The 23,319-nt window shown below is 44.9% G+C and overlaps 2 protein-coding genes across 6 annotated transcripts in view; one reads left to right on the top strand and one right to left on the bottom strand.

The window, feature by feature from the left end:
- MARF1 (meiosis regulator and mRNA stability factor 1) overlaps positions 1-10,620 on the bottom strand; it is a 48,269-nt gene extending 37,649 nt beyond the window's left edge. For 2 of the 4 annotated variants that reach the window (XM_017953212.3, XM_003916585.4), the window contains exons 1-5: positions 10,473-10,620; positions 6,505-6,706; positions 2,741-3,427; positions 1,817-1,991; positions 677-903 (exon numbers count right to left, since the gene is read on the bottom strand). In XM_017953212.3, the coding sequence (XP_017808701.1) occupies positions 677-903; positions 1,817-1,991; positions 2,741-3,427; positions 6,505-6,648 (1,233 nt within the window). In that variant the 5' untranslated portion in view covers positions 6,649-6,706; positions 10,473-10,620. The remainder of the gene's footprint in view (positions 1-676; positions 904-1,816; positions 1,992-2,740; positions 3,428-6,504; positions 6,707-10,472) is intronic. The other 2 variants (XM_009196064.3, XM_009196061.3) reach the window with 1 other exon arrangement.
- A 105-nt stretch (positions 10,621-10,725) lies between these two features.
- The window catches only part of NDE1 (nudE neurodevelopment protein 1), an 82,670-nt gene continuing 70,076 nt past the window's right edge, over positions 10,726-23,319 (top strand). Inside the window, exon 1 of one of the 2 annotated variants that reach the window (XM_009196069.4) lies at positions 10,726-11,391. The gene's annotated coding sequence lies outside the window, so the exon portion shown is untranslated. Of the gene's footprint in view, positions 11,392-17,533; positions 17,617-23,319 lie in introns of those variants that run through there. The other variant, XM_009196068.4, reaches the window with a different exon arrangement.

Here is a 23,319-nt window from a genome sequence, read left to right as displayed (position 1 = left end):
TGTAAATTGTAAATAATATATTCTGCGTGCCTGGTTCAAACAGCAGTAATGAAAATCAAAGGAAAAAATACATATATAACCATTATACCAGTATAGAACTAAAGTATAAATTAGGGAGCATAACTGAAAGATAAGAATGATTAAATTATTTCTAGTACTTTGGAAGTGGTCTTTTGCTAATTTATTTGAAAACTTGGTACAAATGCATTATCATTAAACAAATTTTCAATCAGAATTCCAAAAAAACAAAAACAAAAACAAAAACCCACACATGTACAGCACTTTGAGAGGCCAAGGCAAGAGGACTGCTTGATCCCAGGAGTTTGAGATGAGCCTCCACCACCTAACTCCAGATCCTGAAAGCCATCCAGGGGTGTTCAAGGGAGAGAATACAGTCATGGGTTCTCAGTTTGTTTCTGGTTGGAACATAGGGAGACCTTGTCTCTACAAAAAATAAAAAATGAGCCGAGCATGACAGCGTGCATCTGTGACCCCGGCTACTTGGGAGGCTGAGGTGGGAGGATCACTGGGGTCCCAGGGTTCGAGGCTGCAGTGAGCCATGACTGCGTCACAGCACTCCAGCCTGGGTGACACTTAAGACTCTGTCTCAAAACAAACATACATCTGCTTATTCCTCTACTATAGATTAAAATTATTACTTTTTTTTTTTTTTTACCTGGCAATTATTTAGCTCTTGAATAACTTCCTTGTTTTCTTTACTGATGTCACACACACAGATGAATTCTGCTTCTCTGTGGCCTTTAAAAAACTTCTCACGGATTCTTTGCACAACAGCAGTTGCTGACCGGCCAGAGGGAACAGAGCAGTTTTCAATATCCCAAAAAACTCCAATGGGAGGTAAGTTTTCTAGCACCTGTCCAGCTACTGCAACTTCTGGTGACCCTTAAGAAATGTTAACATTTTCGATCACTTGTAGTGGAAAACAAATGGCAAATTAAAATAAGATAATAAACTACCTATCATTCTGAGTGGTAGAAAAACTAAATTATTAATTAATTCTAAGTTTTAAGGCTACCAACCTCACTGGTTGACCTAATAAGCAATCAAGCTGTCAAAGTATCACTCTAAGAGATTATTCCTGTGTTTCAGGAGAAGACAAATCTAAAAATCAAGTGACTTTAAGCCCACAATAAATCCATCTCAAAGCATGAGCCATTCTGACATTAAGCAGTGATGCTTCCCTAAACACGAGCACATTAACTGGCCGGATTCTGCAGCTCCAAGATCCGACTTTCAAGATTAGCCCACACTTATCTACCTACTTGGTATTAACCAGCACTGAGGAGCTGACAAAGGGTGAAGCTGTTACTGTCATTGATTCTGAGTTAACGCTGCATTAACATCTGATTTAACATTTTAAAAATGTTTTCAAAACGTATCGCATTAACTACTTTTCAGGGAAATTATTTTTACTGAGAACTCTTTGGTTTTCAAATACCGTTTTTAATCAGCCATTACTAAATTATTCTGAACATTTCTAGGGAGTATACCATCAACAAGTGTGATTTCCAACCTAAGGTGACACCAAATCTTTTCCAGCACTTTTATTTCTCCTGATATACTACCAATTTTTCTATACACAGCTTCTGTGTACAGCCTCGGCCCAACATAAAGGGCAAATGACTTCCTGGTCTGTAATAAAAAAAAGATTTCTACCAAGATATGGAAACGGAGACTCACACACACAGTAGCTTTAGAACCATAAGGAATCCTTCAAAGGTGATTAAATGCAATGTTAGTATCAGATATTGAAAGCTATTTAAATATGCACAATTTATGCCATACTGTCATTTACCAAATTTTGAAGCAGCTTTGCCTAGACTGGTCGCCAATAACAACGTGGTCTCCTTCCCTGTTCCTTTGGTTCCACAGCCATTACACAGAGGGACAGCAAGAGGTGCAGGTTGAGTATTTGGAGGTGGTATATTTGGCCAAACTTTAGCTGCATCGATTATGCTATTTCTTGCTGGCTGTTTTAAATTTTTTTTAAAAAGGAGGAGGTGTCAGATACATCATTTCAGAAGCTGGAGTTATATACAACAACTGAAAACACACTAAGTGTTTTATCTTTCCACTTGCTAGCCTGTAAGAAAACATACTTTCAAATAATCTTTCCAAGAACCATTAGCTATCAATTTGTAAATTCATTTCCAGAAGTGACTTGACATGATCAAGAAAGATATTCACGTGGTCAGATCTTTACATTTTGGGGCATGAGTCTGCTGCAACGAAGACCTCACACATATTTTACATAAAGGGTAGTAAAGTCTCACTTGAACACCAATGTGACTGAGGCCAAGTTTCAGGTTTCCCACATTATTGCAAAAAGACAATATGCAGTTATCTACATTACATGAATGGACTTATGTGTAAGTTTAATGTAAGTTATAAGAAATTCATTGTGCTTTAGTCTTTAAAGATAGAACACGAAGGCTTTGCCAACCTAGTCTCACATATAAGAAATAGATTTATTGCAACAAGAGGCTCTAAAAGTATAAACTACAAAAATAATGACTCTCTACTTTTCTGAATGCTCTCCCATTTTACCCTCTGTTTCTTTCAGAACCAGCAAAAATTATGCTGATGAGGAGACTCCCCTATACCATGGGAGAACCTTCAACCCCATATATAATAAAGACTTTTCAAGATAAATCCACTTCAAAAAAGTCATTCCTCAATCCTCAGCTGCACCCAACGTAAGAAATAAAAACATACGAACCTTGTTTAGACAGTCTTCGCAGTAAAGTGAGCCCTTTAAACAAACCGGAGGTACCACATTAAGGTGCAAAGAGTTGGTGCACAAGTGAGGCGTTAGCTCCGACTGTGAAATGTGCTCTTCCAAATGCCCCGGAGCCCCACTTGTGAAATCAGAACAGGGGAAATAGCCAGCGGAGGTGCAGCCCTGCAGAGTCGGAAACTGATGTAGCTTGTGCACATTACCATGACATGATTGGAAGTGGAGTTTTCCACAACAGGGCAGGTGTTTGCAGGAAGACAGGTTACTCTCTAGACACATGCTGGGAAAGTCACTTGCAATGCCTGCCAAATTGTTCCTAGCTGAGGCATTCTGGAGTGAAGATGCAGACTGGAAAGCAAACCCTGACCCTACCTGACACGTGATTGTCCTGGTGCTTTGCGAGTCTAACAGTGCGCCCGGGTGAATCAAGCTACTGGTACCTCCACTACCGCCACCACCACCACCAAAACGCATTGGCGAAGTGGAGGGTTCATTAGGGCAATGAGCACAGCAGCTTACTTTGGGGACAGATGAAAGCTGTATTTTAGGCTGCTGAAGAGAACGAATATCAGGAAGTGGGACTGCTGGAAAAAGCTTAGAGCCAGCATGAAGGGGAGATGGTACATCCTTTAGTTCCACAGCAACTTTCTTGTTCTCCATGTACTCTTTCTGAGAAAAGAAAATCAAAACATAAATTAATTTTATGAGGCCCATGGTTTTTTTGGTTACTCATATCCTACTGCATTCACAAACAGAAAAAGTGTTCAATTCTGTTACATCACTAAATCATAACTGAACAAAATGGAATCACAGCTAGTTAAAATCAGGAACATTCTTCAGAGAGGTCTGCAGGAAGTGAACATTGGAACACACAACTAAAATGAAGACTACATGCTTCCTGAATCGAAACAGACTGGGATGGGAGGGCCTATTTACATCTTTAGCAGCCGCCATGCCTCAGTAACTTCCTTTTGATAATTTCCCCTTGCCTCATAGAATCCTCTGAAGACAAAATAGGTGGTATGAAAACAACACAGTCACACAAACAGCATTCAATAAAGGCGGCTAACACACACGGTGGTTTGAGGACAATCCTTTATAGTTCCCGTGGTCAGTTCCTAAGGGATTTCAGTAAGATCCCCCAAGGAAAGGAGTAAAGTTTCAAACACAGATGAGATCAGCCATCTACCCAGATGGCCCACCCATGTTGCTGATGACATTTCATAAACCCTGAGATATAATGACCTAAAGCCATAATGACAATTATACTGTAGCCAGTGAAAAGATTTAGAGAAATTAGAAAACTATTCGAGAAAAAGATCCAAGACAAACCGTTTGCCACATGACTCCAACATAAACACAGGAAGCCAGTATATTACAAAGGTTCTAAGCAGAGCATCATTGGCAGAGACCTGGGTTAGAATCTGATAATCAACAGTTCTATGACCTTGGGTAAGTTATTAACCTACACTTTGGTTTCCTCATCCATAAATTGGGAACAATACAATATACCTCCTAGAGTTGCTAGGAGGATAAAATAAGATAGAGCACATAGAGCACCTGGCACAGCACCTAGCCACTGAAAGGGGACTAAACTCATCCGCCTTCACAGGCTGACTGCAAGAGCCATTAAGATGAAGAGGGTGCCCTGCTACAGTGACCGAGACGTGCTCACCCTTCACAGCACCCGAGGGTCCATCTGACACCTACAATTCCACTCCTTTTGCTGTGATTCTACACTCACCTGGGAGCATATGCTCATCTGGAAGAAATGTGAATTTTCAGCTAAACTTTCCCTAAAAGGGAGGTAACAGCAATGGGCTGACCAGCCAATGAACTGCCCTCTTGGTAATTATAGTCAGACTGAAATTAACACAATGGTACTCTGATTTATACAGATCAGGCTCATACAGGCAGGCTTATTATGAGTTGATCCCCCGAACCTACTCCATTCTGCATGCCACTGACAAAATTGAGTTTCAAGATCTGTAAAGTTGACCAAGTAATTCTGAATTGTGTGACTCCATAAGGACGAGATCTACCATCCCATCCCAGGAAGCCTTGCTTTTGATGCCAACCCTCATCGTCAACTGTCCCTAAAATAAAACACTCCTAAAATGACTCAAATTACTTGATGCCTTGCAACAAAGACAACCATATAGTGAAAACCTAGAAAAAATAGAGAATTAAATTGGTTTTTAAAAAGTTATTAATACCCAGCCGGGCGCGGCAGCTCACGCCTGTAATCCCAGCACTTGGGAGGCCAAGGCGGGTGGATCACCTAAGGTCAGTAGTTCAAGACCAGCCTGGCCAACATGGTGTAACCCCATCTCTACCAAAATGCAAAAATTAGCTGGGCATGATGGCGGATGCCTGTAATCCCAGCTACTAGGGAGGCTGAGACGGGAGACTCCCTTGAACCCGGGGGACAGTGGTTGCAGTGAGCCAAGATTGTGCCACTGCACTACAGCCTAGGAAGCTGAGCGAGACTCCGTCTCAAAAAATAATTTTAAAAAAAGTTACTAATACCCTTATATAAAATTGTAGTACAATCTCACTTGAATCCCAAGTACAATACAAAATAAGAACTAGAAAGGTGGTAACATAAGTGCATGAAATGAAATCAGGAAATGTCAAAATTGGCCGGGCGCGGTGGCTCATGCCTGTAATCCCAGCACTTTGGGAGGCTGAGGCAGGAGGATCACTTGAGGTCAGGATGTCAAGACCAAGCCTAGCCAACACGGCGAAACCCCATCTTCACTAAAAATACAAAAAAATTAGCCAGGTATGGTGGTGCAGGCCTGTAATCTCAGCCACTCAGGAGGCTGAGGCAGGAGAACTGCTTAAACCAGGGAGGCAGAGGTTGCAATAAGCCGAGATCGCACCACTGCACTCCAGCCTGGGCAACAGAGAAGACTCCATCTCAAAAAAAAAAAAAAAAAAGGTGGCCAGGCGCAGTGGCTCAAGCCTGTAATCCCAGCACTTTGGGAGGCCAAGACGGGCAGATCACGAGGTCAGGAGATCGAGATCATTCTGGCTAACCCAGTGAAACCCTGTCTCTACTAAAACAATACAAAAAACTAGCCGGGCGAGGTGGCGGGCGCCTGTAGTCCCAGCTACTCCGGAGGCTGAGGCAGGAGAATGGCGTAAACCCGGGAGGCGGAGCTTGCAGTGAGCTGAGATCTGGCCACTGCACTTCAGCCTGGGCGACAGAGCAAGACTCCGTCTCAAAAAAAAGAAAAAAAAAAAGAAAAGAAAATGTGAAAATCACAATGAGTAAGCAAGACGTTAGGAGACATAAATTTGTACTGAGAAATAAATATTCAAGAGAAATCTCAAAGAAAAAAAACAGGCAGTGATAAGCTCTTCCCAACCCTTCCTAGATTATAGACTCAAAACTCAGAGGGCTACAGTAAAATACAACATATTTTGTACTTTCTTCTGATTTTACTCCACAATGTGGACTTTTAATCTTTGTTACCTGTGACTTTAATGAGAAAGAAATCTTTCCCAAATTTTACCATTAAATATTTAAGGCATCTACTGGTACTCAGAGTGAAATAGAGGAGTTAAAAAATCATGCTGTGCTCTCACATTATAATATGGTACAAGGGGCAATACAGGCAAGATCTACAGAAAAATGTGGCAGAGACTCCAGAATGAGAGACTGTATCCCAGACCAAATGGACCTCTCTCATCTATTTGGATGAGGAACCCGCTACGTCCTTAGTCTTGCGTATAGTTACCGTTTGGGGACTATGTGGCAGCGTCTGCTCAGGACGAGAAAAGCAATTAGAGAATTTCCAAAGCCATGGCTTAGCGTCATTATCTTGTTGAAGCCATCCACGTGTTCTACTGCAGGAGTTCTCAGTTCCCTTTCCTTCCATCATACAGCCATGCAAAGTGATTCAACATTCTTTCATCTTTCTTTTCTTTCATTCTTCCACCCTGTTAGGAACGAGTAAGATGTCAGTGTTATTTCCTTGCATAAGTACAAATTTTGCAACACTGCAGCTATATTTACAGTGCAATGGCTCTCAACAATTCAAATCTTTGTTTCGAGAGGGAGTCTTGCTCTGTCGCCCAGGCTGGCATGCAGTGGTACGATCTCAGCTCACTGCAACCTCTGCCTCCCAGGTTCAAGTGATTTTCTTGCCTCAGCCTCCCGAGTAGCTGGGACTACAGGAGCCTGCCACCATGCCTGGCTAAATTTTATATTTTTAGTAGAGATGGGGTTTCACCAACTTGGCCAGGCTGGTCCTGAACTCCTGACCTCAAGTGATCCACCCTCCTCGGCCTCCCAAAGTGTTGGGATTACAGGCATTAGCCACTGCACCTGGCCAACAGTTCAAACCTTAAACAAAATAATAATAATAAAATAAATGAAGGAAAAAAACCACAAAAGAATAAGTATCAGAGCAAATTACAGGTTAATAAAATTTGGCAAACTTGGTTGACTCTGTTTATGCTTAAAATCCAACTCTATCAATCTGATTTTTTAAAAAATCTATAATCTGCAATTCTTCATGTTCCATAGCTCTTCAAATGAAAAATGAACTCTCCGTGAGTCCTGTTTCCTTTCTACACATAACCATGCTTGAGATAAGTAACCCTATCTTGGAAACTTGTATACTCCAGAGTGAGACTTTACCTCCTCACTTGGCTGTGATCAATTTTTTCTAGTTTTTCTGAATTCTTTTCGGCTCTCTCTCCTTAAAGACTCTGCTTAGGAAAGTCAAAAGTTAACAGAAGAGAGCATCTAACCTGAGTAAAAGAGCCACCACCACATCCTCATTAACAACTATGTGTAAGATTTTAAAAGTGATTTAAGAACAACGTCTTGCACTGTTTCTTTGATCCGAGCATGGAAGGTCCAAACTAAGTGGCCTCTGTGGACTTTGAATCTGATTTGCTACAGAACAAATTGAACCAATTTCTTAGTTTTACTAAGGATGAAGTGCAATCTGATCTATCACTGAAAATCTAACTGATAGAAAAATCTCAAGTCGCAGATGTGTCATATCTATGCCAGGGCAACAACACTCTTACAGGTCTCAACAATAAATGCAAGCGAGCCACCCTACCGTGGCTCAGGCCTATAAACCCAGCACTTTGGGAGGCCAAGGTCGGTGGATTGCTTGAACCCAGGAGTTCCCGACCGGCCTGGGCAACACAGCAAAACCCCATCTCTACAAAAAATACAAAAAATTAGCTGAGCATGGTGGTGCAAGCCTGTAGTCCCAGCTACTTGGGAGGCTGAGGTATGAGGATTGCTTGAGCCCAGGAGGTCGAGGCTGCAGTGAGCTGTGACTGTGCCACTGCACTGCAGCCTGGGCGACAGAGTGAGACCCTATCTCAAAAACAAACAAAATTACATGAATTCAAATTTCAGTGTCCATAAATAAAGTTTTACTGGGACACAGACACACTCATTCATTTAAATACTGCCTATGGCTGCTTTTGCATTCCAATTGCAGAGCTGCCAAGAGAGTCTCTGTAAAGAGACTGTATGGCCCACAAAGCCTTATTTACTATGTGGCTCTTTTGTCAGCCTGGGCAACACAGCAAGATCACAGCTCTAAAATAAAATAAAGTTTAAAAAATTAGCATGGTGTGGCAGCGTGCACGTAGTCCCAGCTACTAGAGAGACTGAGGTGGGAGGATCTCTTGAGCCCAAGAATTTGAGGCTGCAGTGAACTATGATTGGGCCACTGCCCTTCAGCGTGGGCAACAGAGTGAGATTCCATCTCTAAAAAAATTTTCGTTTTGAAGTTTCTGTTTCCTCCTATGTAAAATGTGGCTAATTTCTCCCCTGCCACTGCATTACACAGAAAAAAAAAAAAAATTAGATACATGAACCCCACTGTCTATTTTCACCACTGCATCTCTTGTGCCAACCAAAATGCCCTCTATTCTGTAAATACAAGGTAAACATTAGTTGAATGAAGAATTTAATTAATAAAGCACACCATTTACCCACTACACACTATGGGGAGTGGTTAATTTGGAGACAGGGATAGATTTAACTGCTACCACTGATAGTAAATTACGACTCTTGCTTTTCCTATTAGATACAGGTTTTATGTCCCCCAAAAAGCTCCCCTCAAAATCCTAAGCATCTGTGATATTCAAGGTGTACACAACTTAAACATTTTCTCAAACTTCTTCAAAGCCAAATCCTGAAAGTGAGCCGACATTTACAGTATAATCTAGTTTACAAGGTATTTTCATTTAACATTGCTTATGTCTTCATTCAGCAAATATTTACTTAGTATCTACTATGCAGCAGGTCTGTGCTTGGCACAAGGAATATAATGAAAAAAACCCAGACGGTGGGAACCACTTATATAATTTTCGCAATAATTCTGGGAGGTAGACAGGGGAGAAATTAGCTACATTTTTGCAGAGGGGGAAACACAAACTTAATGAAGTTTTGTAGCGAGCCTGACACAAAATTAGGTTTGTTCACCCCTTTCCACTACACCAAGGTGCCTTCAATACTGCACAATACAAGCGATTAAAAGTAAAAACTTTCAGGTGCCTGCACCCTGAAAATTTCCCAAATATTATCCACGAAGCAACTTAGATAGCCAAAAGCAGGTTCTGTTTGACTTGAGTGATGGTCTCCTTTCTGTCACTCTCTCCAACTCTTTTGAGCAATTCGGTTGACTCTGTCGACTGTCTGCATTTTGGTCTCCAATTCTACCGTGGTGCAGCTTTGGACAACTCACAATCTCTCTGAACCTCAGATCCCATCTCTAAAATGGGTGTGACAATAATAGAAACCACCTTACAAGGCCGTTGTTTGGATAATTACAGGGAACATTTAGCAAACGGTGTTTCTTTAGCACCCAATCTAGTCCTTGACCCCACACCACTCCATCCCATTACCGTTTTCTCCCCCATAGCTCTATGTTTAAAGTGGCCTTTTTAGCTTATTTTATTATCTTTCTCCCCATTTAGAATATAAACTCCATGACAGCAGAGACTATGTTTTCTTATTCACTATTCCGTCTCCTGCCCTTAGTACAATGCCTGGCACATTTCAATAAAAAACTGTTGAACGAATAAAGCTTAATAAATATCTAGGAAGACAGTTTAGGTTTCAATACACCGATTTGCAAAACAGAAGAATATTTACCGCTCAGAGATTTACCGCTCAGAGAAGTCCAAAAGATACAAATGCAATTGGACAACTCTTGGTATTACCGTAAAGGTGCTTGAGAAACTCTAAAAGGTGTATCAAGAGGTCGCGTTACAACTACTAGTGAGAGTGGCTGAAGCCCTAAACACTATCTGTCAACCCTGAGACTACACCCTACGGCTTGCTAAAAGGCCGAGGAGAATGCAAAACGGCCGGGGAGGGGGGAGGGTGTTGCAAAAACACCCGCCCCTTTCCTTCTCTCTTAACCTTCCAGCTGTGCACTTCACTCCTGGAGGGCCCCTCTGGGGGTCAGACAGACAGGGGCGGGCGAGGAGCCAAATACCCTCGAAGGGGAACAGCGGCGCCAACAGTGACAGCAGTGAATGGACCCGAAAGGGAGACAAGCCAACTCTTTCTTGGGGGGGCCGACTGGCGCGTCCCAGTTAGCCAACCTGCCCCCTCCACCACCATCCCACCAGGGGAAAGAGAGGGTACTGTCCTCCGTCCCGCCCCGCTGGCCCCGGAACAGAGCCTGCTGGGGTCTGGTCGCAGCGCTGTCTGCAAACTCACCTCTGCCGCCGGCTCCACCTCCGCTCACATTCCGGCCCCGCCGCCTTCCCCCCGCCCCCCCAGGCCCTTTGTTTTGATTCCCGACTCCGCAGCTCCCGCCGCCGCCGCCAAGCGCACCCTCCACTTCCGCTTCCGCACCGCACCGCCCCTGTCGCAAAACCGACGCCCTTCTCTCCCCTTCGCCCCGCCCCCTCCTCGCCCCGCCTCCTCCGCCGCGTCCTGTCCGCGCGGGGCATGCTGGGAACCCCGGGGGGGGCGGGGCCTCGCGGCCCTGCAGCCTCGTCAGGCTCAGTCCCCTCCCGATAAACCCCTAAATAGGGACTTTCCCGGGGGGTGACCCTGGCTTTTTTGGCGAAAACCCCCAGTTTAAGGAGGCCTTCCCCCTGGCTTCACGTTGTGGAGTCGAAAGGAACCTTGAAGCGGAGAATGAGAGAGCTCGTGACGTGGATCCGAGGAAAAAACCTGCCAACCAGGATTTAATAGAATTCGGCTCTTTTCAGGCTTTGGAGGGAAGGCGATTTGAACGGAATTTCAATGAAAAACCCGATCGTTTCTGCTTTTTTTTTTTACCCCCTCGCTCAGGTCTCGTCACGTGATGGTCCTACTTTATTTTTAAAAATTAAATGGCGCATATTCCCTAGCATCCTAAATCTAGTGCAACCTAGTGGCAAGTGAAGAAAAAAAATAACTGCCAACCCGGCTTCCTGCGAGGTCCCCCGGGGTTCTCGCAAAGTTGCTACCCAACTGGCAAAAATAAAGGGTATGCAAAGACTCAACTGGACGTTGCCACCAAGAATCAAGAGATTTTGGGGGACTTTGGCAAGAAAACGTTATCTGTAAAAGTCCTGCTCCAAAGCTGGTTACAAATGAATACTGCGTTTCCAGTGACAGGTTGGGCGAGCAGAAAGGAGACCTTATGGTTAGTTTCAAATACTTTTATGTCTTAGGTGGCCAGATACGCCGTGTGGTTTGCTTTTTTTTTTTTTTTTTTAAATAGCGTCCCACAATCTTCACGTTTCCCTGGAATGAAAAAATTTTAAGACTCAGCAAAAGGGTGATTTCTGAAACTACCAGCTGCTTACTATTTTCTGTTGCAAATTAGAAAAACAAAGCACATATTGTGTAAATTAAATCTAGACACAATTTAGGATGTGCTAACTGCTAGCTGAATGCTACCTTAGAAGTTTATTTTTAAAGTTTGCCCAGAAACAAGTTGACTTTGCAAAAGAATCAGTAAGTCGAAATTGCCAAACAAGAACATTTTCCCCCAAAAAAATCCTCACTGGGAGGTTATTTCAATAGGCAACCCCCATTACGTGGGGATTAACACGTCCCTGTAAACATTCTTGTAGATGGGTATTGTGGAGGGCAAGATCAGACATGTAACTGAAGAATCCTTTGTGCCTGTATTTAATTTTCCAGAAGGCAGATGACAAGCATACATCCTCTCCCTGCGTAGGTATTTATTACTGCTGACTAAATCTTGACTATGGGCTGGGCGCAATGGCTCAGGCCTGTAATCCCAATACTTTGAGAGGCTACGGAGGGAGGATCTGTTAGCCTATAAATTTGAGACTAGACTGGGAAACAGTGAAACTCCATCGCTATTTAGAAAAGAAAGAAAAAGAAAAAAATCTGCATTGTGTCTGTGTATAGGTAGTATTTTCCAAGTGGAGATTAGATGAAAAACCTGTTTCTAGCGTTTTGGTTTTTTTCAGAGTACCAAGCAAATATGCTACTCTTCACAGGTGTTTTCGCCCCCATTTTATTTCAGTTGAGCATGTCTCAACACAAGCCGTATTAACTAAAAATCTTAAAAAAGAAACAAGGTAATCGTGGGTTTCTAATTTTTTTAAAAAAAATAGTTTTTAGCCAGAAAAAAGAATGCAGACACATTTCCTTTTTAGTTTTTTTTTTTTGGAGACATAGTCTTGCTTCACTGCCCAGGCTGGAGTGCAGTGGTAGGATCTTGGCTTACTGCAGCCTCCTCCTGCCGGGTTCAACCGATTCTCATGCCTCAGCCTCCCGACTAGCTAGGATTACAGGCGCCCACCACCATGCCCGGCTAATTTTTGTGTTTTTAGCAGAGACGGGATATTGCCATGTTGGCCAGGCTGGTCTCGAACTCCTAGCCTCAAGTGATCCTCCTTCCTCGGCCTCTTTAGGATTGCAGGGCTGAGCCAACGAGCCTGACCACATTTTCTTTATATGTATATTTTTCTTTTAGATTCCTTTTTACCAAGCAGACACATTTTGTTTGACTTAGCTTGGCATTTTTTTGAGTCCAGAGCTGTAACTACTCACAACGCATAAATGTAGTGATTAAAAATGCCCAGGGCATGGTGACTCATGCCCATAATCCCAGCACTTTGGGAGGCTGAGACAGGAGGATCCCTTGAGGCTCGGTGTTTAAAACCAGCCTGAGGAACATGGCGTGACACTTGTGTCTATTTAAAAAAATTTTTTAAACAAAATAGTCGTATTAAGTGGAAGTCTGAATAAAAGTCTGAATTACAAATCCTTTTAAAAGAAATGTAATTTTATTGCTGCTTTCTAAAGACTATGAGCCTAAGCAAAGAATAGTAGCCCTTGAAAGGAGACAATTATGAATCAAAATACATAAATTTTCTCTTAAGATACGTTTTAAGTATATACCCTCTATTAATTGTAATCCTATTTGCTGGGAAAACTTTAGAGAGTACAAGTAACTTTCAGTTTTTCCCCTGTCCAAATTATAATCTTCACATTTATTAAAACCGAAAGACTTTTTTGTGTGCTATTTAAGTAGCTACTTTACATGCAATTCAGCTTTTCAACTAACCAAGCTGTTATTAAAGGACTTTCTCCCCAGAAACCAATCTTCTGCCTGTGTTAGGTTCAGTGGTTTGAATTAGTAAATGATCATGGAAGTACCTAAGGAAGTTAAATTGAGTTATCTGCTCAGCCATATTCCAAAGCTACAAGGAAAACAAATTGAATTTAAAAAGAACAAGAGAAACATTTTAAAGTACACCAAAAATTTCCTTTCATTTTTAAGGTTTTACCCAATGACAAACCTATTTCCCTAAATGTTTTTCCCAAATAAGACTTTAATGATTATCATTTCAATGCCCTCTCTTTTTTCTTTATGGAAAATTTGGGAAATTGAGAACCAACTAGTTTAAATGCCTTGATCAAAGCCATTTAGGCAACACCAGTACCTCATCAGTTTGTGCTTCAATTTCTCTGTAAGCTGAGGTGATTAGTTCCTGTCCAGAAACCTCACAGAATGGTTAGGGCCAAATAAAATTCCAAGGGGGTCCAGGCACAGTGGCTCACGCCTGTAATCCCAGCACTTTGGGAGAGCTGAGGCGAGTAGATCAGTTGAGGTCAGGAGTTTGAGGCCAGCCTGGCCAACATGGTGAAACCCTGTCTCTACTAAAACTACAAAATTAGCTGGGCATGGTGGTACACACCTGTAATCCCAGCTACTCAGGAATCTGAGGCAGGAGAATCGCTTGAACCCAGGAGGAAGGGGTTGCGGTGAGCTGAGATCGCGCCACTGCACTCCAGTCTGTGTGACAGAGTGAGACTCTGTCAAAACAAAACAAAACAAAAACATCCAAGGGGGGAATAATTCCAGCTACTTGGGAGGCTGAGGCAGGAGAATCACTTGAACCAGGAGGTGGAGGTTACAATGAGCAGAGATCGCACCACTGCACTCTAGCCTGGGTGACAGAGTGAGACTCCATCTCAATAAATAAGTAAATAATAAAATTCCTAAGGGGAGGCTTGGTGCGGTGGTTCACGCCTGTAATCCCAGCACTTTGGGAGGCTGAGGCGGCTGGAGCACTTGAGGTCAGGAGTTCGAAACCAGCCTGGCCAACATGGTGAAACCCCGTCTCTACTAAAATAGAAAAATTAGCTGGGCATGGTGGTGAACACCTGTAATCCCAGCTACTTGAGAGGCTGAGGCAGAAGAATCTTCTTGAACCCAGGAGGCGGAGGTTGCAGTGAGCCTAGATTGCAGCACTGCACTCCAGCCTGGGCAACAGAGTGAGACTCTGTCTCACAATAAAATAAAATAAAATTCCAAGGGGCAAGGCATCAGAGGTAGTAAAGTGTGAAGCAGGATGTAAATGATTCATTTATGTTTGGGAAGTTTCCTAAAAGACATTTGGTACTTTCCTTAAGCCTGTTGATAGGTGGTGGGGTTCCCCTTTTTGCCTCTAAGCAGTTTTTAGGAATTAGCAAGGAGTTCAAAGTAGAATTTGAGAAAGGCTATTCTAAGGACAGCAGGAAGGCAGGAGTGGGGTGGGAGACCCTGTAATGGCTAAGATCTCTTTGCCTCCAGCATAGTGCTACAGAAGGAGGGTTTAGGAGTCAGAGCCAGCTCTGAAGCCTGATTTGTTAATTACTAGTTGTAAGACCTCAGGCAACTCAATTAACTTCCTGCACCTTTATTTCCTCATCTTTAACATGGATACAATAAAATGCTTTCCTATGGTGCATCATCTGTGGTTCAATTGCATGGTTGCCTCTCTATAGTGGCCTTCCCTGACCATAGTATCTGAAGTGACCCCTCCCAGCCCTTTTCTATCAAACGAGCTTGCCTTAGTCATAGCACTTATCAAGATCTGAAATGTTACTTTTTCTGCTTATGGATTTAGTGTGTTTCTCTCTTAACAATATAAGCCCTTTGAGGCCAGGTACCTTGTCTGACGTGTTCACTGTGCTATAAGGGTGCATTGTACAGAAGAATGCTCATAATGCCAGGTGCTGTGGTTCAGCCTATAATCCCAGCACTTTGGGAGGGAGACTGAGGCAGGAGGATCACTTGAGCCCAGGAGTTCGAGACCAGTCTGGGCAACATAGTGAGATCCACGTCCCTACAAAAAAAAAAACCAAAAACGTAAAACTTAGCTGGGTGTGGTGGTGCACACCTGTGATCCCAGCTACTTGGGAGGTCCAGGATGCAGTGAGCAGATTGTGCCACTGCACTCCAGCCTATGTCACAGGGTGAGACTGTCTCAAGAAAAAAAAAAAAAAAGCTGGATAATAATATACATATTTTTAGTTTGTATGAGCACACAGTAGGTGTTTATATTTATGGAGTACATGAGATATTTTGATAGAGGCATACAATGCATCATAATCACATCAGGGTAAATGGGTGTCCATCACCTCAAGCATTTATTCTTTCTTTGTGTTACAAGCACTCCACTTATACTCCTTTAGTTATTTAAAAATGTACAATACATTGTTGTGGACTGTAGCCCTCTTGTGCTCCCATATACTACATCTTATTCATTCTAACTCTATTTTTGTACCCACTAACCAGAATGCTCCATGTTTGTTAATGAACATGTTATGACAAGATGTTTTGGAAGAAAAGTTAAAAAAAAATTCCAGCCAAGCATGGTGGCGCACGCCTGTAATCCCAGCACTTTGGGAGGCTGAGGCAGGTGTATCGCCTGAGGTCAGGAGTTCGAGACCAGCCTGGCCAACATAGTGAAACTGTGTCTCTACTAAAAATACAAAAAATTAGCTGGGCGTGGTGGTGGGCGCCTGTAATCCCAGCTACTAGGGAGACTGAGGCAAGAGAATCATTTGAACCTGGGAGGCGGACATTGCACTCCAGCCTGGGCAACGAGAGGGGAAACTCCGTCTCAAAAAAAAAGAAAAAAAATTCTTTTTAAATTTGTTAGTAAACAATTAGGGTTGCTGTGAGAATTGTGCCTGGCACACACACACATTTAAAAATCATGATCATCAGGCAGGGTGCGGTGGCTCATGCCTGTACCCAGCACTTTGGGAGGCCGAGGTGAGTGGATCACCTGAGGTCAGCCTGGCCAACATGGTGAAACCCCGCCTCTACTGAAAATACAAAAATTAGCCAGGTGTGGTGATGTGGGCCTGTAATCCCAGCTACTGGGGAGGCTGAAGCAGGAGAATTAATTGAACTCAGAAGGTGGAGGTTGCAGTGAATGGAGATCAGGCCACTGCACTTCAGCCTGGGAGACAGAGGGAGACTTCATCTCAAAATAAATAAATAAATAAAATCAAGATCATTTAACAAATACATATATTGTACTTACTATGTTCAAATTTCTGTTGTAAACGTTTTTACAAATGCTGTTAACTCATTTAGTCCTCTGCATAATGTCGTTTTTTTGTCTTTTGTTTGTTTGTTCTTTAAGACGGAGTCTTGCCCTGTAGCCTAGGCTAGAGTGCAGTGGTGTGATCTCGGCTCACTGCAACCTCCACCTCCCGGGTTCCCACGATTCTCCTGCCTCAGCCTCCTGAGTAGCTGGGATTACAGGCGCGCGCCACCACATCAAGCTAATTTTTTGTATCTTTAGTAGAGACGGGGTTTCACCATGTCGGCCAGGGTGGTCTTGAACTCCTGACCTCTTGATCCACCTGCCTTGGCCTCCCAAAGTGCTGGGGTTACAGGCGTGACCACCGCGCCAGACCCATAATGGCGTTTTATAGATGAGGAAACGGTCATAGAGGCGAGGAAACGGAATCATAGAGGCCAAACAACTTTCCCAAGATCACACAGTTAGTAAGGGGCAGAGCTAGGACTCAAAGCCAAGCTTGTGACCAAATTCTTGTGCACTAAGTTCTCTTGCCTCTGGAGAAGATAATGATGCTGAAGATTCACTTTGGATGTAAAAGAGTAGGAAGGGCACGGGGCACTGCTAGCTCCAGTGGGCCTGAATCTTTGTCTTTCCTTCTGATTTGGGGAAAGTGCAAAAACGGGAAAATGCAATCGGAGTGAAGAAGAGGCCGGCTTATTTTCCTGAAATGCGCGGCCCGCAAGCCCAAACCCATTTCCCGGGTGTCCAGGCAGCGTCCTGCAGCATCTCCAAGGCCCGCCCGCCCCAGCCCAGCGCCCGGCAGCCGGCGCCTCCCAAGCCCCCCTCCGGCCAGGAGCCTCCGCCGCGTGGCCCCGCCGCGCCCGGCCTGGGAAAAAAGTTTCCAAACGACGCTGCTCTGCGCTGATTGGCCAAGGCGGACGCGGTACCGTGGAGCAGCAGCCAATGGGCGGCGCCGGCCGCGGGCTCCGGGGCGGGGGCGGGGGCGGGGTCCGGAGGGCCGGGGCCGCACCGCCCCTCACAGCCGCCGCCGCCGCCGCCTTGTCTTCGCCGCGCCTGCACCGGTAAGTGCGGGGCTGCGCAGGGCTGGGGTCGGGGTGGCTGCCCGGGGACCTCCTCTGCGACTGGGAAGGCTCCTCTGCCCCGCCCCAGGACCCCGGAACCCCGGGCCACTGCCTGGCAGGTACCCCCACGCCCCTGGCTTGCGGGTCGCTTCCCGGCCGCCTGGACTCTCTGGTCCCCGGGCTCCAAAATCCCGCCTCCCTGGAGCCTCCGGTCCTAAAAAGTTAGGCACTGAGTGCCTTGCCACCCGTGCGTCCCTCGCGCCCGCCCCTCGCCCTTGGCAACTTCGTTTCTCTTTCTGCGCTGGTCTCTCTTCCACCCGGTTGCCCTCTCCTCCTTCCGGGACTTCCTGGGTGGTTCAGCCTTGCCCTTCCCCAAACCCCCGCTGCCAGGCTCCATCCTCTTTCTCCTCTTCCTCCCTCCCCATACTCCTTTCCTAGATGCCCCTTGTCTCTTTTCTCTTTCTCCTACCCCTCCATCCTGCCACCCCCTTCCCTGCGACCCTAGACCCCCCGATTGCAGTGCTACCCCTGCCCTCACACCCACTGTCCCGCCCCTGCAGGCCTCTTTCCAAAAACCTCCCCCCGCTCCCTTCCTCCGGGAACATGTTTGGGGCAGTCTCCTCTCGCTTTGCTCCAGTCTCTGCCGCAGGACGGTTCGGGTTTCTTCTGACAGCACATTGGGGACGGATTGGGTAAAGGACGAAAATGCTTATTCCGCAGCTTGAGTGATGGCTGGGCTCACCTGCCTCTCTGAGGTCCTGGGAAACCCCACTGTCACCTTGACACCGCTTTTGGGGAGGCGACTTTATCTTTTCCGAGCCATCTCAGGCTTTCTGCCTCCTGAGGGCCTGAGCTTCCTTGATGGCTTTGTCCGTGGTTAGTACCAGGTTATGCCTCTTAATTTCTACTTTGAGCCCGAGGCCCCTTTTAACGTTTTAAGGAAAAGGCCTTTGCAGCACGACCTGGGCAGGTTCATCATTTTTAGTTTTGTTATAGTGTATTCTAGAACAGGATGCTATTTTAGGGCATGGGTCGGGTGTTTTGAAAATTAATTAGATTCCAGCTATTCACGAAGCCTCTTGTTACCCGACCACCCCAGCCTCCATCACCTCATTGGTATACAACCCCCTCCCTTTTTTTTTTTTTTGAGACAGTGTCTCACTCTGTCGCCCAGGTTGGAGTGCAGTGGCTTTTTTATCTTGGCTCACTGCAACCTCCGCTTCCCGGGTTCAAGCGATTCTCCTGCCTCAGCCTCTGGAGTAGCTGGGGCTACAGGTGCCTGCCACCACACCCGGCTAATTTTTTCTATTTTCAGTAGAGATGGGATTTCACCATGTTAGCCAGGATGGTCTCGATTTCCTGACCTCGTGATCTGCCCGCCTCAGCCTCCGAAAGTGCTGGGATTACAGGCATGAGCCACCGTTCCCAGCCTACAACCCATTTTGAGCCTTTCCTCTTAGTGTGTGTTTTGTGTAGGATTAAATGCAGATGATCTGTGCCGCTGAAGTCTCAGGGGCCTTTGATTCATATATTTTATCCCATGTTGGATAACAGTTTATTAACTTATTCTGTTAGGATGTTATTTTTGTTTCCAAAGTGTGTTTTTATTTTATTTATTTATTTATTTAGAGACGGAGTCTTGCTCTGTTGCCCAGGGTGGAGTGCACTGGCACGATCTCGGCTCACTGCAACCTCAGCCTCCCGGCAATCTCAGCCTCCTGGGTTCAAGTGATTCTTCTGCCTCACCCTCCTGAATAGCTGGGAGTACAGGTGTGTGCCACCATGCCCGGCTAATTTTTAGTAGAGATGGAATTTCACCATTTTGGCCAGGCTGGTCTTGTACTTCTGACCTCGTGATCTGCACGCCTCGGCCTCCCAAAGTGCTGGGATTACAGGCATGAGCCACTGCACCTGACCCTATCATTATTCTTTTTTTTTTATGTAGAGGCAGAATCTTGCTTTGTTGCCCAGGCTGGTCTCAAATTCCTGGGCTCAAGCAGTCCTTCTGTCTGGGCCTCCCACAGTGCTGAGATTACTTACAGGCATGAGCCACTGCACCCAGCCCAAAGTGTGTTCTTTTGCCTTAGAATGTGTGAACTGAGAAATGACACTCCTTTTCCTCACAAGGTAATTTCCTAACATGAGCATGCCTGTGTACAGAAAGTTTGTGCCTGCAGCTAGTACTATGTGTGTACCTTGTGCAATGGATGTAGGTGCTTTTCGTCTGCCCCCTTAAGCAGTGCCCAGCACTTAGTATGTGTTCAAGAAATGTTTGAAAAGGGATGGAAGAGGCAAAACCACAGTAGGAAAAATTCTTTCCCTGGAACTTGGTTCAGTAGAATAAAATTATCCTGGAACAATAGCTATTTTATTTTTTGTCCAAGTTTTTGTTTGTTTGTTTTTTGAGACAGGGTCTCACTCTGTCGCCCAAGCTGGAGCACAGTGATGCAATCACAGCTCACTGCAGTCTCGACCTCTCAGGCTTAAGCAATCCTCTTGCCTGAGCCTCCCAAGTATTTGGGACTAAAGGTACATGCCACCATACCTGGCTAATTTTTAAAAGTTTTTGTAGAGATAGGGGTCTCACTATGTTGCCCAGGCTGGTCTCGAACTCCTGGGCTCAAGTGATCCTTCTGCCTCAGCCTCCCAAAGTGTTGGGTTAGGAGAGAGCCATGGCGCCTGGCCTAAGCTTTTTAAAATCTCTAAAGCAATCTGTGCTTACTGTGTATATGTGTATGTAGTATATCTTAAAGCAGTGTGTCAGGTACATATCCACAGGGCTTGCTTTACCCCCATTCTGGTGCATCCTCCAGACCCTTTTCTATTCTGTGTGCAGAGAGAGGGGAGTAAACAAAAATGGGCACCCATTTGTAACATATCGTGAGCTTTCTTCCGTATTAGTACATACAGTTCTTAACAACTGCATCGTTTTCCATTCAGTCCTCTGTTGACATTGAGGTTTCCAGTTTTCCACATTAGTGAATGATGGTGTGCATCTTTGAACATAGATCCTTGCCGGCCTAAGTATTTTTGTAGGCTGATCATTATAAACTTGGAAAGCACAAAGACAGAAGCCAGGCTTGCTGACTCTTGACTGATGTTACCCTAGTGATGTCACTTCTGCAAAATGCAAAGCCTGCGTCCTGGCTGTCGGAGCATGTACGGACATTTGGCAGCTTCTTTCCCTTCCCTCCCGCTCTTCTGTTTGTTTTGATTGGGAAGGATAGGGAGTGGGGATGGAGAAGGGTGATGAGTTAATTATTGATGGTTTCTTTATGTTTATTGCTCCTGACTAGCTGTGCTGGCTTTCTTCTCTCAGAGGAAAGCTGAAAGAGATTGCTTTGCTTTTTTTCCAGAGTTTTAAAATCAGAGGTGTGTGTCTCAAGTGGATTTTCAGACTTTTTTCTTAGCTTTAATCATGTAAAACATGAAAAAAAAAAAGCATGTGGAAACAATTTTTTTTTTCTTTTTTGAGACGGGTTCTCGCTCTGTTACCCAGGCTGGAGTGCCGTGGGGTGATCTCGGCTCACTGCAACCTCCGCCTCCCAGGCTCAAGTGATCCTCCCACCTCAGCCTCCTGAGTAGCTGGGACCACAGGTGTGCATCACTGCACCCGGCTAGTTTTTTGTATTTTTGGTAGAGATGGGGTTTCACCATGTAGCCCAGGCTAGTCTCGAACTCCTGAGCTCAAGTTATCTGCCTGCCTCACCCTCCCAAAGTGCTGGGATTACAGGCGTGAGCCACCACACCTGGCCAGAAACAAATTTTTGAAGGAGGCATAGATCTCAGATGTGCAAAATAGATACTTTTTGTCCCACTGGGTCCTAGTTTGTCATTGTTTCTTGCATGCTCCCATCAGATTTGTCCACAGAGCTGCTGGGGCAGAGCTGATGGTGTGATGGTGTATTAAGAACGCAGGTTAGTGGCACACCGATGAAATAAATGCCTGTGGGATCCATTTTTAAGATAGCAGGCGCAAAGTTGCATATACTGAGACCAGGTATTAACACCTGTCTATTACAGTGCCTTTTAAAACACTGTGTGAGGGCCGGGCACGATGGCTCACACCTGTAATCCCAGCACTTTGGGAGGCCTAGGCGGGCAGATCACCTGAGGTCAGGAGTTTGAGACCAGCCTGGCCAACATGGCAAAACGCCGTCTCTCCTAAAAATACAAAAAATTAGCTAGGTGTCGTGGCGTGCACCTGTAATCATAGCTACTAGGGAGGCTGAGGTAGGAGAATCGCTTGAGCCTGGGAGGCGGAGGTTGCAGTGAGCTGAGATCATGCCACTGTACTCCAGCCTGGGCAACACAGTAAGATTCTGACTCAAAAAAAAAAAAAAAAAAAAAAGAAAGACTGTGTGGGCCAAATGAAACAAGTGAATCTAATCTCCAGTCAGTCAGTTTGCAACCCCTGGGAAGCCTTGGACTTGAATGCAAAGACCCCTTGAACTTGGATCTAGTTTGCCTCTGCTGCTCACATGCACATTTAGAGATGACCAAGGCCTACAGTGTTTCTGCTTCCAAGAAACAGAGCGGTTGTCCTGTTTAGCCATCTCTTACAGTTGCACAGCTTAGAGAGGATAATGTTTGCAAACAATTTTTGAAATGTCTAGCACACAGCAAACAGAAGGCAAATTCAGTACTTAATGCTGATAAAATAAGTGAACCCTTGCAAGTCATCTTGCCTGCTTTCTGCCGCAGAGAGTAGTGCAATAGAACTTTCTGACGTTTTCATGTTGTTTATTTATTTATTTATTTATTTTTTGAGACAGAGTCTCGCTCTGTTGCCCAGGCTGGAGTGCAGTGGTGCAATCTCCGCTCACTGCAACCTCTGCCTCTGGGTTCAAGCAATTCTCTTGCCTCAGCCACCCAAGTAGCTGGGATTATAGGCACGTTCCATCACGCCTGGCTAATTTTTGTGTTTCTAGTAGAGATGGGGTTTCACCATGTTGCCCAGGCTGGTCTCGAACTCCTGGGCTCAGGCGATCCACCCGCTTCGGCCTCCCAAAGTGCTGGGACTACAGGCGTGCATCGTGATGCCCGGCTGATTTGTGTATTTTTAGTAGAGACAGGGTTTCACCTTGTGCTGGTTTCAAACTCCTAGATTCAAGCAATCTGCCCACCTCAGTCTCCCAAAGTGCTGGGATTATAGGCGTGAGCCATTGTGCCCTGCCTCTCTCTGACATTTTTAAATGACAAAGGCAAAAATCTTATACTTTTAAGATTGCTGTTTTATGATAAAGTGAAGTGCAGCTGTTACTTCTTCCTTCTTTGCCTCCAGCATCTCTCTTCCTTAAGGATAGCTTTTAAAATGTAAGGGTTTTTGGTTGAAATGCCGTTCCTGTGGTTTTTGTCTCTTGGTTGGGGTGAAAGATTTTGCAGGCTGTGATATAAATCCAGTTCTCTGCTTAGTTTCTCCGCAGTCCTTGAAATCCAAAACCAGATCCCTCCCATCAGCCCGTTGTAATTAGAACCTGTCCCACAATAGCTGCACGTCCTAAAACATCTCAGATTCATTTCTTTCCTGAGGCTTAAGTTTTTAAACCTTACTGGCCAAGATAAGTGTTTTAAGAAGCTCTTTTATTATTATTATTATTACTCTTTTCTTTTTTTGAGATGGAGTCTTGCTCTGTCACCCAGGCTGGAGTGCGATGGCAGGATCTCGGCTCACTGCAACCTCTACCTCCTGGGTTCAAGACA

This window comes from Papio anubis, chromosome 18 (genome assembly GCF_008728515.1).
Source record: "Papio anubis isolate 15944 chromosome 18, Panubis1.0, whole genome shotgun sequence".
Taxonomy (NCBI): Eukaryota; Metazoa; Chordata; class Mammalia; order Primates; family Cercopithecidae; genus Papio; species Papio anubis.
The sequence above is the reverse complement of the archived record's forward strand: the minus strand, read 5'-3'. Positions and strand labels throughout refer to the sequence as shown.